This window comes from Galleria mellonella, unplaced genomic scaffold, assembly GCF_026898425.1.
Source record: "Galleria mellonella isolate WM207_F2 unplaced genomic scaffold, CSIRO_AGI_GalMel_v1 utg38, whole genome shotgun sequence".
NCBI classification, from domain to species: domain Eukaryota; kingdom Metazoa; phylum Arthropoda; class Insecta; order Lepidoptera; family Pyralidae; genus Galleria; species Galleria mellonella.
Genome location: NW_026442090.1, coordinates 8,782,728 through 8,798,235, shown reverse-complemented (window position 1 = coordinate 8,798,235; position 15,508 = coordinate 8,782,728). Strand labels below are relative to the sequence as shown.

Here is a 15,508-nt window from a genome sequence, read left to right as displayed (position 1 = left end):
ATAATCTTACATACATAATAAAAATATTTAAGTGTGCATAGTAAATTTAAAAATAATTTTAAAATATTAATAGAATTGAGAACTTTTTTATTGAATTAGTGGTGGTAACGTTTTTTGTTGTAGCTTAAATTAACAGAAATTATTTCTGGTGTTGATTCAGTTTAAATTATAACCTATCTATAGACATATATATATATAAGTTTCATTTAAATCCATTTAGGTATTTATGCATTATTGAGAAACAAAAAACTATCTGAATATATAAACAACATTAACATATATTTGTAGTGAGTAGAATTTATTTCAGGAATAAAAATATAAATGTTTTACAGGGGCATTACTCGTATTTAACATTTATTTTAATTAATTATATTTGAGCAAAAAAAACAAGTAACAAAAATATATGTCGATTGTTAGCACTTACTGCAACTTCAAACACATAATTAATATGTTATATAAATTATAATAATGTAAATTTTGTGTACAATAAAGTATAAATAAAATAAATACTGGGTAAAAATTAAAGTCATCTCTATACATTTTGCTTATGCTTATAAATTTTATTGCTGATATTAAAAGTGTATCAAAATCTTAATTGATTGATATAAAATTAACTCAGATATTTATTTTACTATTAAATTAATGTATAGTTATATTCATTTGAAAGTAAAATATTTCTTAATATACTATTGTATATAAACCTCTTTTATGCTACGCCGCTTCTACTATAGATATGTTGCTTTTCACGCTGTATTTCATTCTTTATTCTACCAATTCTCATCTGGAGAGATAGGTATATTTTTCGTACTATCCAATCTCTCTGCCAGCATTTCAATAGGTATAGGACGACATATTTTATGACTGTTTCATATATTTTCCTTCGAATACTCAAACTCAAACTAGTATAGTATATAATCTGAGGCTTATATCTTAAGTGAATTTATTTTGTACCAATAGAAAATAATGAAAAAGTCTATTTTAAATTATAATAGACATTCTCTAAATGAAATTAGTAACAAATGAATACATTCTATCAATTAATCTATTTTTGATTTGTATTACTATTGAACATCAACGGATGATCATACGTTCGTGTTATTTTTACGTTTGTTTACATTTTCATTAGGGCCTTTTAAAACATACTATAACACAGTAATCCACACAGAAGGAAACTCAATAAAAAAAACGTATACCAATTAAAAATTAAAAACTGAAACAACTGAAATTATAAAATACGAAGGTATTAACATAATGAGTACTCCTCAAAAATGGTAACGCATGAGGGATACCATGGTCTTTGTAGTAAATACTGTAATGCTCACGATGCCGTATATGTCTGTAAGCTACTGTTACTATTTACCATCGTAAAGGCTTAAAAATTTATAAATCAAGAGATCCTTCATTTTATCTGCATCAATTAAAATGTAAGAGCGCATACGCAAAGCTTTAAAGAAGTGAGTGCAAATTATTTAACAGGAGCACGCCAGATGTTGTTCGAGTTGCTGAAACTTCGGGTGGGCTCATGAATAATTAAATGTTGGGATAGAGGCGATAACTCACTCTGCCCCGCCGCGGTCTGCTGTCACAAAATAACACTTCTGTTGAGGAAACGCCGCTTTTTATGACTTAATTAGTTACATCTCGGGGCAAGAGTGCCGGGAATGAGTGCTTCGGCATGCGGAAACGTGTATACTTTATCATTGATACCGGAATTAGTGTAACAAGGACGTGGAATAAATTATTTCAAGTACAATGCGAATAGAAATAATGTACTCTAAGATTTTTTTTCTAATATATCAGGTATATGAACATCTATTATTGGAATCTTATACAATCGACACGTTTACACGAAAACTTTGATAATTTCATAATAAAATGTATGAATGCGAATAAGTAGTAAACATGGGTGATATCGGTACCGCTCTGAAATCTATACATTAGGTTATTCTGGACTGATTTATTGGGTGAAATATAGATATTGCAACTACAGTATATAGATATTGGTATATATTACTCATCGCAAGTAGATAAAGTTAAATCATTCGAACAACGTAATAAATAGCTAAAATTTTAATTGTTAATAAATAGATCATCTATTTAAATGGAATGCATTTAAAATAGAAAATTACTATAGTACTTAGTATACAGGAATATTGATACAATAGAGACACCTCTAAAACATACTTACCCATATAACTCTCTCTTATTCTATGTAGTTACACTAATATGGATAAAACAATAAAATAATCTCTAAAACTATTGAACTAATTCCAAAGTCACTTTGACTAATACAAAACATACTATCTATAAGTAATATTGCTATTAACGCCTATATATCTTAAGACAACCCCTACAAGAACTAAATAAACAGGAATACGCGAATGAAGTAACGTGAAACAGCTAGTACTTAGATAGTGCAATATCATGGGAACTAACTGCTATCATGTCTCTCAACAGGCACATGCATAAAAACTTGTGATTATCTAAAGTGCATTTTGCGAGCTTCATCGCACCACAGATAATGTATGTATATCTACTTGTAAATGTGTCTAATAACTTTAAACATAAGCGGGGTCTTATTTTGTTATTAAAAAATCAATAATAGTTCATAGAAATACATTTGACTATCCCATTTTGATTAAAAAACGACGAGATGTTTCATAGATACCCTACATAATATTTCGTAGATTATTATGACATACAATAAAAATATTGTGTATTTATATGCAGATTTTGCTTCTAAACAAGTATTTTATTACTTCGCAAAGCAAAACAGCAGCTTCATTTTTCATATTCATAAAATTAAAATGAGATTAACTCGAGAGTAATCCCTATGGATTACGAAAAGATTCTTTTTTTAATTACAGAAGCTGTTTAAAATTGACGTATTAACAGCATTTATACACATAGAATCGCGTTATATAAGTAAAAAGTTCAGAAGAATTGAGAACCTCCTTCTTTTTTTATACTACTAGAATGGCAAACAAGCTAACGGCCCACCTGATGGCAAGTGGTAACCGTCGCCTATAGACATGAGCAGTACCATGGACATAACAGATAGTATACTGTTTCGCCCATGATACCCCCCATGCGTTGCCATTCCTGAGGACTCAGGTGTTATTCCTCTGTACCCTGTAAATTCACGCCATATCCCACCCACCACTTCTTTTAGATGTCGCTTAAAAAGCATCATTGTTTTTAGAAAATGAAAACGCGCAGTGCGTATATAATGTGACATAAATTTTTCACACAAGGATTGATAATAAGTGTTGTGTAAAATTTCAAGGATAATATAGCAACGATGGTTGATCATGGTTGACCTTTCCAAGTTTGATATAAGCCACCGAAAGGGTCGAGGGCAAATAAACGTACTTTGTCATTTAATCCTTTGCGGTTTTGCATCCCTTATAGGGTGTCTTAGTATATATTGCATCCATACAAATTAGTATATTTAATGTCTAATCAGTCGGAAATTTGTAAATTCAACAACATTTATTATAATTATTTCAAATTTTAAAATAAACAATAATGCATTACGATTTTAAGATTTTTCATTTTTCCATTCTATTCATTTTTAACGTAACATGTATATTATAAAAAATTATAACCATAAAAACATTTTCCATACATTATAGGTGATGATTTGCAATATTAATAGTAGGTACCGAGAAAGGCCTAAAATGCTCTGTCATGATAAAACAAAATGTGTACACTCTGAAAAGTAATTAATAAACTGTAATCCGCATATATATTTACTTGTATATTATAGATGAGGCTAATTAAAAACTCTATGAAACAATCAAAAAAAGGCGTTCAAGGTTAGAAAAATGGTATAGTCTCTAACAATAACAGAGGTATTCCTGGCGCGAAGGTAAATAGAATGTTTTCATGGTTTCGTTTAAATAACGTAAAATATTTTAAAATTCCCGTATAGACAGCGGGAGACAGTAAATTCCACGTGCGAGTAAAAATTTTTTCTAGAAACTTTTTTTTATTTTACATTAAAAAAAAGAACTAATTGTAAAGTAAACAATTTTATGTATAAAAAACATCGTTATCTTCTCGTGACAATAATATGCTATAAGCAACTTTGTAACAATACCGTATTACAAATTATATAATAGTAGAGTCGAATTGACCTGTTTATAAGATTAAAGGAAACATGAGAGTCTATAAAAGCTATATTGTATATCATGGTGTCATTGTCAAAAGCTAACCAACATTTGCTCAACTTAATCCACGTTTTGTAAATGGAAAGTATGTAAGATTTGAACGTTAAAACCAGGAGATCAAAGGCTCCTGGAGATATGAAAAAAAGGTGCGAGCCTCATCGATCCGTGGCTTGACATTCGCGTCACGGAGCTGCAGGCCCACTGCGCCGTTACCATGGCAACACAGCCCGGACCCGGCCTGAAGCCGTCAAAATAATCGCATTTTGTTATTTACATGGTTTCAGGAAACAAACCCCTTTAAAACGTTTAATAAGTATGTGTAATAACATTTCTACTGGCATCGCTATAAAGATAAATATGAATAAATTATACGGATTATATTTTGACAATTTGGCTGGATAAGAAACCCTTTAAATCATGTTGAGGATCCAATTATTATATATATGTATATATGCATAGTAGATTGTCATTTATTTTACTGAAAAAACCTATGCACGGATTGTTCAACTCGCGGAAGAATGCAAACTCAATTTACTTGTTATAAAATAAATTCATAATGACTCCGGTAGCGCTTCATCTAGCCTACATTTTATAAAATGTAACAAGAGTTTATTGAAACTTTTTAGGGATCTCTACCAAATAGAACAAACAAAACCCTGCATATATTTTCTAAGTAGTTTTTACTTAAGTCAGTACAAAACTTAGCAAGATTTAGAAGGGTAATTTCCTTTCGTTATAAGTAGGTAAATATGTAAAATATTTTTTATTTGTGATCAAACATTCGATGTATATACCTTACCATGTAATAGCTCGTTAATATTCCACAGTAGTGGAATGGCACGAGTCTCTCCTCATATGAAGAGGATTATATGAAAACATTTACTATTTTATTATTATATCATGGTTAATTGTCAACTACCTAAATATATGCATTCCCAATAAGGGGAGTTTTGCCAGTCCTTGCCACGCTTGACAGTCGGTTTGGCAACCACAATTAGATTTGGATGATATTTTAAGAGGGACGCTGTTGCCCATCCCTCGACCATTGTATATGAAAGCCAATAGGCTTTTATATATTTGATTGCAGGTTAATAAGCCCACAATCACTCTGACTAAGCAGCAACCATACAAAATACTATACCAATAAAACTTTATTTATAACTGTACCCGTGGTTTTGTAAGTTGCCACTAAATTGTTCTATGGATTAAGGTATGAAGCTACCTATGCCAATAACTTACCCGTATCAGTATAGTATTATATTATCTGGGCCTGTATACAAAATTTCAAATTCAAATTCATTTATCCAAACATCTTTACATTTATACGTAGCTTTTCATCCGCTGTTTCGTACACATGGATTTCAGGATTAAAAAATATACTAAACTATACTAATTAAAAAAACATATACTAGATTTTAAATTGCACTTTCTAGTTTCTGATGCACAGGTTAGGAACACCGCATCGATGTGGTAGAATAATTTTTGTGTGATGCCAGTACAAACATATGTTCCAATAAACGAACAAAATTTCTAAAACTCATTGTTTTGGATGCTATTGCTCCTATTTTTTTTTAACATACAATAAAACTTTATACAAGTGGCGAGCTTAATGCCATATAGCATTCGCTACCAGCTAAATATTAGGTAAAAACCAGAAAGTGTATGAAGGGCAAAGATGGTGAAAAATATGTGACATTTAATTATTTTTTTTTATACAACTTAGAATGGCAATCAAGCTGACGGCCCACCTTATGGAAAGTAGTAACCGTCGCCTATAGACATGAGCAATACCATGGACATATGTAACAGAGTATACTGTTTCGCCCATGATACCCCCCATGCGTTGTCATTCCTAAGGACTCAGGTGTTATTCCTCTGTATCCAGTAAATTCACGCCATATCCCACCCTTCAAACTGAAACACAGCTATGCAAACACAACTGCTTCACGGTTGAAACACGAATAAATATATATTCAAATAATGATAAGCATTATGAGATATAATGACTATTTATTAATGTGTAGCTAAGGCTGGTCTTGTTGAGTCAACAGATAATTAAATAGCCTTCTTTTAGAAATAGGCTAACTAGGTGCGCTGCGTAGGTCTACAGGGATTTATTCGACGATAAAAAAATTGGGCATAAATCCGGAATGATGTGATGGTCCTATTAAGACCTCTCATATATTTTTTTCTTAACTATCGTTAAACATGGTCTAGTTACAATTTTATTATATTACAATAGGATATTATTTGGAATTTCACAAACTTCCCATCATACCATTTTAGTTCTTAATATTTACCTAAGGTATAAATTTTAACTACAACATGTACAACGTAATGTAAGTAATATACACCAACAGTACTCAAATTTTTGTGTGCACACAGAACACTCAGAAAGCCTTTTTTTACCCCTCAGATAGAAATAAAAAAACAATACTGCGGTTTTATGTTTTTCATGTGCATATGCTCTGGAATTGAAGACATATACAAATTCTATTGATTGAAAACGAGCTGTCTACTATACATAATGTAAATTGTTAACATTAAGATTATTGTCAGATTAAATTATGAACATAAATGTTTTATTTTTCATCTATTATAGAAAAAATAAATTAATTAAAGATTATTACAGGTAATAGATAAAAGTCAGCGACACTCGCAATAGTTGCGCACGCGCACCCCTGTCGATGTCCCAACACCCTTGTTAAGACTGACCATCTATAAATAACGACAGGAAGCACCGTCCTTCCTGCTTTATTGTAAGACTTGTTTACCTTACCAGCTGTTTAACACTACTAGTGGTGAAATACTAGATCAGTACATTAACCTCAAAGCCAATCTATATGCTTTTAATTCAAGTTAAAATAAAAAGCAAAATGTTAATAACGATCTTTTTTCTTAACGGTCCATTTTCAAAAACATCTAAATTGTTTAATAAATACTCTTAGAACTCCTTTATACTTGAAAATTTTACTTACGAAAGTAAATTAACGTACTTATTAACAATTTTACAAATGTAAATACTCATGTAAGTAACTTATCGTTAATCAATGGATCAGTGAATTAATTTACATAATGTGGTAACGTGACTAAAACTTAGATGTATAGGCAAACCTCCTTAGTAAAGTTAAATGTTAATACATGATTAATATTTTACTTCGAATAAAATTCATAACACTTTTAAAAAAATTTAATTGTATTAGTGCGTAAAAATAATATATTGATATTATTATTCAAAGTATTTTAGAACTTTTAATATAAATAAACGCCACCCAGAGCATATGCGGACCAATATAAACTAACAAAAATACTCAGAAATAATAGTATTATTCAAGGCTTGAACCTACAACCATTAGAAAGTGAGCAAATGTGTTAAACCACTACGCTACTAAGGTCAAAAGTTTAAATTAATAGTAAAATTTCAAATAGCAGACTTATCTACAATTTGTTTATAATTAAACTTTTCAGATAACGTTGAAATTTGTTCATTCATTTTTAAATTCGATATATCTAATTGTTATAAATGTAGACCATACCAACGATATCCCAACGACCGTTACTATATTTATTGAGGGTTCACTCCTTTTATGCTATCCAATACATTAACCCCGACAAATTACTTTAGTTGTATGCCCAAGCTCTTAAATTTATTTACAGACATATTTTGTCAATGTTGTTTTAGAGGTAATATTTTATTGTTAGAAAAGTTCAACCATCTATATATTACGCATTATGAGCATTGGCGTATTTAAGATTATTTATCCAGGGGAAGAAGTTGACCCCTTGAGCGTTAAAACTGGCGCATATGTGTATTCATTTCTTTGTGAAGATTTGCTTGTGTCCTGGGGTGGGCACCAGACGATTTTAAGATGGGCACGGGCCACCCAGCCCCTCTTCTAAATACGCGTATAATTGTAACAGCTGACATATTGGCAGTTTTACCGTATAAGAGCTTTTTGAAATTCTTTGGAGACAATGTTAACCGTAGTTAAGTTATAATAATGCTTTTGTAATATTTTAGTGGCCTGTCATACTCGCCGTATAATATGCAGATATATTAATTGTAATAATCACTTACGACAAACATACCACAAAACTGCCGAAAATATTCTCACAGAGTTAAGCTCACCTTTTGTACTGTTTTTCTATACTACATAAATGAATAAAAGTATTTAATTATAAACAAAATAATAAATTATTATAAGTAGTATTTTATTAAGATTTACCCCTGCTGTCATCGTTTGAGCGAGCACCACATCTCTGATCTCACAAGCACCTTGTCCAAACAAGACATATAATATCTGCGCCACCGAAGTCATAAGAGTTATATTTCATCCGAACTTAACTTGGATCAACATCTTACTTCAACAGATTTATGACACAAATATTATTTTACTTAGATACACTTAATCATAGCATCAAACTCAAACATAAATTCTCTCAGAAGGTTGAATAAAACATTGAATCTATGCTAATCCCAGGCTTAGAAATACAATGTTTATATTGACAGATAGTTTACGTAACGTACGAAACACCGCCCTACGGCCAGGGAACACCGAAAACTGAACTGCCTGAAAGATATTATAGTATAAACTGGATTGTTACAAGTATAAATACCGCTATCCGAGTACACATATGTTACTGTATCAATATAGTGCCATCTAGTACGGAGTAGTAAAACTAAAAAATTTAACAAGCTAACGACTATAACGACATCTATACCCTGGTATTACACATAAAATATTATTGTCGTCATAAATATTTTCACTGTTCACTTCAATTTCCTAATATTATTATTTCGTAATATGTCCTTACAGAAGTAATACGCATTTCTAAACTCTTATTTTGCAAAATTATATGATATTTTTTAAAATGATTTTGTAAATTTTATAGTGTCTGTCTGGCAATTATCAAAGTGAAATTGTCAAATGTCAACGTCATTGTCATATGTTATTCAATAAAACTTTTTGTTTTGTTTTTTATTCATTACAACTGAAAATTAAAAATTACAAAATTATAAGAATTAAATATCATATCACCCAAAACAGTTAGAAATATTCTTATACTAAAAACATCTACATTTTATTTTATGATGGTTAAAGTTTGGAAATTGGGACTTATGAGTTACGACACCGCCTTAAAAATTCAATTGGCTATCGCTCGAAAACACTTAGATGCAATGATTAAAGGAATAGAGGCTAATTACGATACTCTTCTTCTCGTAGAACATAAACCAGTTTATACGGTTGGTAAGTAGTAATTTAAAAAAAAAATTAGGTTATGTTGAGCTTACACTGTTTCATTAACTTCATCATAACAACCCACATTTATATCCTAATACTGAACACAAGTTTCTCCTAAAAAAATAATGACGCGACAAGCTTGTGCTAAGTTTTATTTCGTATTTTTTTTTTCTATTGCACTGATATTATTGTACTCAGAAATATTATATATATATTTACATTATAAAAAAGGAAGAGTTGAATCTTTGTTTTAATAAATAATTTATTTTTTAGTTTTAATAAAAAGTAATTAACTAATTTTAAAAAATTCTTTCACCTATAGAAAGCTACATTATGAGTAACGTAAGCTATGTATTATTTTCGAAAATTGCAAGGGTAGATCCCTTGCTAAACTGAGCCAAATCATGAGTATTAAATATATTATCAGTATCTCGTGATCCAGAGATACTAAATAACATTTACTGGAACACCTTAATCATCAGAGATGATACTTGGGAGACTGTATTTATGAACAATGCTTCTATCATTATTTACTTGACTCTTGCAAAGTAAGAACTTTTTACTTGATTACAATTAAAGGATTGGATAAGGTTACATCAAATATAGTATATAAACATTTTTTACATGGATTAACACAGAATAGTTTTGTTTCAATTCATATGGGCCTTGTATTTTATAAATGTTTTTTATAAGATTACTATAACATTCAAATTTTTTTTTCTTCATAGGTATTAGAGATAACACTTCAAAATCTGATATCTTAAAGCTTAAAGAGCTTGGTGCAGAATTTAAAAAAACAAATAGAGGTGGCCTTATTACCTTCCACGGACCAGGACAACTTGTGGCATACCCTGTTATAAACTTGAAACATTTTAAAACTAGTGTCAAATGGTATGTCCACAGCTTGGAAGAAACTGTAATTCAATTATGTGATGAATTAGGTAAGTAATATCTGCTCATTACAATCTACAACTGGTTTTTTTCACTTACAAGGTAGATAGAAAAGTCTACCTTGTGCCACCAATTTGTGAGAGGTGTTAATTTTTTTTTTTAATCTTTTACCCATTTGGTTACAAATCAACAGACCCTATGGAAATCTTGTATAATTCAGTTATTAATTTTAGAATGGCCTATACTTGTAGGATGTTTGTGTAATTATATTCTAGCTTTTACCTATAATTATATGTGTGTGACTAAGATAAATGGAACCTATGTCTTTCTCCATTCTAAATTGAATGTGAATACTAAATTTCGTGATAATTGGTTAAGCCTTTAAATTACAGTGAGGTAACAAACTCTTTTTCACATTTATTACTAAGGATTTGAGTGACAAATAAATTGATAACAAATACTAACTCTTGGAGCCACCTATACATGAACGACATCTAAGATATCACAGAGCATATTGTGGTACCATTGCACATATCCTTCATATGTATAGATTCAAGTTCTGTTTTTTAAATATTTCATCCTTTTATTAATCCATTTACAGTCTGCAAAATTAGGTATAGAAATAATACCTAATTTTGCACCTTCATGTGTATACTAAAAATACCATAACACATTTTTGAATAATTTACAATATGTTGTCTATTTTTTTGTTACTAAAAAAATTAAATTCTCATATTTCTTATACAGGTATTAGAGCAAACCGATCGCCACATACTGGAGTATGGGTTGATGATAATAAAGTAGCAGCTATTGGTATACATGCATCACGGTATGTCACCACTCATGGTATTTCTTTAAATTGTGATAACGACCTATCATGGTTCAATCACATAGATCCTTGTGGGATAATAGATAAAGGTGTTACCTCACTATCCGAAGAGACTGGAGTTAATTGTTGCATAGAGAAAATCACACCAATATTTTTAAAGCACTTTGACAAAGTTTTTGGCTGTAAATGTGAGGAACTAGAAATAAATGCTCAAGAGGACATATTAAATTCTGTGTATAATAATTTGTTAACACAAACTGTTGTATGATGTTTGTATTTCAAATTTAGGGAATGATCAGCTTTAAAGTTAGTGAAGAACAAGTTATTTATTAATTTATCACAATTTATTTTGTTGTTGAAATAAAAAGAAATATAAATTTGTACAAGTTTATTTCATTTGTTAATTTAAAATGTAAAAGTAATAAATAAGTAAATTAATTAAATTAAATAAATAAAATAGAAATCTCAAGTTGGGTTAAGAGAAACTATTATATTTATGACTGTAATATGTACGAGGTACAATTAATACATTAGTCCTATATATATTTCTACAAAACCCAACTGAAAGTTCTCAAAGACATTTAGAATTGTTAACATGAAAGTGGAAAGGCAATATATTTACAAAAATAGTATAGTCTATAATTTTTCACAAGAAATATGGAATAATGAAAATAATAATAGCTGAAAAAGTAGTCCTAAAAATTACAATATGTTTAGATAAATGAATTATTTATGTTAATAATTTATCTAGTAATATTTCTAACCAATAATATCAGAATATTCCCCTTAAACCATACAGTTCCATCACAGGAATGAAATGCTGTTTCATCAGTTTTCAGGGACTATTCCAAACAATATTTTGCTGTGTACTATATGAGTACCTACTCAATAATTGTACAAAAATTGGTCCGATACTTAATTCTAGTAAATGCATTTCCTTAATTATATGTATTTTCCCTCAACTGCAGTATTAAGGGAAAATAAATAACCTACCTGTTTGTTACTAATATTGGCTAAGGCAATGGACAAATAAATCAATTTGTCAATAAAATTCGCCATTCCACTAATCGCATTATATCTACTTAATATTAGTAAATGCTTTTAAATGCAATAAATTAACACTAAAATAAATGCATATGCAATGCAAAACACGCGGTGGTTACAATAATATCAATATTGTCACGAAATCATTTCCCAAAACAAATTCACCACGAGATTACTTTTTATAAATTACAATGTGAATCACGGAACTTAAATAAATAACTATGGACGGATTTATGACATGTTAAATAGTTTGACATGGGTTTTTGTTATCAGTCATTTGTATCACAAGTTCCTCAATACAAAACAAGCATGGAACAACTATATGTCGAGACCAACTTGTCGATATAGCCTCTAAGTTTGACGCACGATGGAAAAGCATAATTACGACATGTGCTTGGGTGGGGTAAGCCATTTGCGCATGTAATAACAGAATATAGTTGCTATATATAAAAGAACGAGCAGCGCACACGCCACTCCCAGCAGAAGAACAGATGACTTGCTGGGACACGGTTCCACTATCGTCACTGTTTTCTCTGAAAGATTAAAAGAAAATATATCAGTTTAACATATAAATATTATATTATTACAAAAACCTGACAAATTCAAAAACAGTATAGAGTCTACTGAAATCCTCATCAATCATTCGTTTATTTGCATAAACAAGTGTTAGGTATATTTATTTATTATGGGAAATTGTAAACCTACCCTATCTTATAAACATGAACAACCCCATGACCCTTACTAGTCTTGAAGTGGAAAGTACTCATATGTATGATGTAGCTAGTATTAATTGCAACTGTAATATAAACTGTAATATGTACAACTCGCCATCAACAACGAGTTACCCCCATACCTTAGAGCCTGGATGGTCACGTACAGCGCGGTTATAGAGATATTTCCTACCACGAACGCTTAGGTTATGGTTATTTGTCGAGGTTTTTTCAACAGACTATAGTATGGGGATCTTTAAAATAGAGATAAAGAAGTTTCTTCAGTCCCGTGCGTAATGCCTCTGGTATTGCAAAAGTTCATGTCTACCGTAACCACTTACCATCAAGTAGAACGTATGCTTGTTTGCCACGTAAGTGTTATAAAAATAAAGTGATTGATACGAATCTAGCCGTTGCGATAGTTGCTACAGGAAAAAAAAAGAATACCGAATTCGTTTATGAAGAATTTGTAATTCATATTTTATCTTCGTTATAATAATCCGTTTATACAGCAATATTAGACAAGAGCCACTTCCCTTGAGAAGAAGATATTAGTCTAATGGTACTAAACTATTTGATCGAAAATTTAGGAAAAATATTTACTTACCCCCAAAGTTTGCTTCCGACGCGGTACCACCAGGTTTGTCGGATCTGAGGAAGTCTGTACTCTGACGATCGTCACCGAAATCTAGTACCAAGATCTCTTGTGATATATTCATATCCTCCTCCTGAGATTGGGCTTCACCGATTTCCTTTTGTGACAACGAACGCTTCCTTCTGCCCCAAGACTCCAGGGATTCTCTGCCCCAGTCGCACACAGCCTGAACAAATAAATTCTCATTTAGTAATTACAATTAATTGGGCTAACATTGGCCAATTCTTATGGGCGAAAACACAGTAAATAATTTAGTATACTGTAAATCATTAACATCTGACTGCTAAGTTTAAGTTTCTTCCTTAAATAAGCACATTATTAGATTCTGGTTTTCCTATTGGGTTTTTATTCTCTGCCACTGGTGTATTGTGCCAAGTTTTGTTAAGGGAATTTTTGTAATGAGCCACTAGTCTCCATTGCTAGCAATGGACCTTGTCAGGTCGGCCGCTATACGAGTCTCCGTAATTAATTCCTACAAATTCACTACAATGGGATAACTCATCTGACTTCATCCTTGTCTATCATCACTCACTGACAACCCTCGCTAGCGTCTACCAATACCGCAGGAGTAAGGTTACCATTCATTTTCATCCTATTAAAAAAGGAACTTAAGACACTAAAAGGAATAAAAAGGATTGTAATGTTTCTTATACTCCGTCACCACTCGAAATGCTAGAAGTACTGCTAAAATTCCAATATAGCGGACAAATACTAAATATTACTAACCGGTTCACAATGGCCCAAACAATACTTGACGTTGCACTGGAAGATGACACCGTATGACTCGGTGAATCTGAATGCTTCATACACGGATTGCAATGCGTTGCCATCAGGAGAGAAGGCCGGAAATATCGATGGATCAACAGGACATCTGTACAGATATAGAAACATACATAGGAGTGGTTTTATCAATAACATTAGGTATTCATATATTAATAAAGCATAAATATTAATTTTTAAAGAAAATAACTGATATGGTAAGAGTTAAAAGCCTGACGGTTAACATTTTTTTTTTTATTAATATAAAATTAATAATATATGTTAATTTTCGCGCCAGTACATTAAATAAGAATAGGCAGAGAAAATCGAGTAACAACGTAACTAACATCTCATCTTACATATACATTAGTTTCAGGGCTGTAATTATTGAATAACTCGTTTGTAAAATGACTAACTCCATCACTAACTTCTTATAAAAATAACTCACCCGTCATCGTCGATGATCTGGAATGTACTCTTAGAATCCTTTGCCATAGCAACACAGCTGCGCGCGAAGATGCCATATGGAGCTAAATTATCAAAAATTAATTTAGTTTAGAACTGCATATTAAAAAATCTAATAAAATATATCAAACGAGTACTCACTGTCATCAGGAATCTCAATGCGGAATGTAAGGCGGTCTCCGATACGCACAGTTTCCACTTCGCGTTGACGAGCGTCCAAAATACGAATACGTGGAGGTGGAGCCTCCGGTGAGGCAGTAATGGAAATCATCTCCGGATCTCTGCAATTATACGAATGTATTTATAGATACTTATTACAGAATCTCACTAACAAGTTGTCCTTAGCACGCAGTTTATAGACGTGTCGGAAATTGTTCCAGTAGCCTGATCAAGATAAGTCAAGTTTACGATTTATGTCTTGCCGCTATTAATTAACATAGATTTATATATTTATCTTCTAGTACCAGTTCTCTTACATTACTTGAATAGACTGAAAATTTCACCTTGCATATTTATAATAGTGTCACGGCGCTCTTGAAATATGTATAAAATGATATTGAAAAGTAAAAATATTTTTATGGCAGTGATGTTATCTGAATATATTATTATAATCCATAAATTACGACTTTATTCTCAAAACGAATCGAGTACAATAACTCCAACATTATGTAACACTCGTCGCTTGATCTTTCACATATTATTACAATACAAAGTAATCTGTTTTACGTAGTAAGAATAGT

At 31.1% G+C, this 15,508-nt stretch overlaps 2 protein-coding genes across 2 annotated transcripts in view; one reads left to right on the top strand and one right to left on the bottom strand.

Moving 5' to 3' along the window:
• Positions 1-9,103: 9,103 nt before the first annotated feature.
• LOC113522781 (putative lipoyltransferase 2, mitochondrial) lies at positions 9,104-11,521 on the top strand. Its single transcript, XM_026908593.3, has 3 exons — positions 9,104-9,421; positions 10,144-10,356; positions 11,054-11,521. The coding sequence occupies exons 1-3, from the start codon at positions 9,262-9,264 to the stop codon at positions 11,401-11,403; spliced, it is 723 nt and encodes a 240-aa protein (XP_026764394.2). The 5' UTR covers positions 9,104-9,261; the 3' UTR covers positions 11,404-11,521.
• Positions 11,509-15,508, bottom strand: part of LOC113522753 (uncharacterized) — a 71,827-nt gene continuing 67,827 nt past the window's right edge. The window contains exons 13-17 of the mRNA XM_052897861.1: positions 14,910-15,049; positions 14,752-14,833; positions 14,271-14,415; positions 13,497-13,710; positions 11,509-12,712 (exon numbers count right to left, since the gene is read on the bottom strand). Coding sequence (XP_052753821.1) covers positions 12,561-12,712; positions 13,497-13,710; positions 14,271-14,415; positions 14,752-14,833; positions 14,910-15,049 — 733 coding nt within the window. The 3' untranslated portion in view covers positions 11,509-12,560. The remainder of the gene's footprint in view (positions 12,713-13,496; positions 13,711-14,270; positions 14,416-14,751; positions 14,834-14,909; positions 15,050-15,508) is intronic.

Coding starts and splice junctions, on each gene's coding strand:
- LOC113522781 (XM_026908593.3), top strand. CDS start 9,262: ATGATGGTTAAAGTTTGGAAATTGGGACTTATGAGTTACGACACCGCC. Junction 9,422..10,143: donor TAAACCAGTTTATACGGTTG/GTAAGTAGTAAT, acceptor TTTTCTTCATAG/GTATTAGAGATAACACTTCA. Junction 10,357..11,053: donor TCAATTATGTGATGAATTAG/GTAAGTAATATC, acceptor TTTCTTATACAG/GTATTAGAGCAAACCGATCG.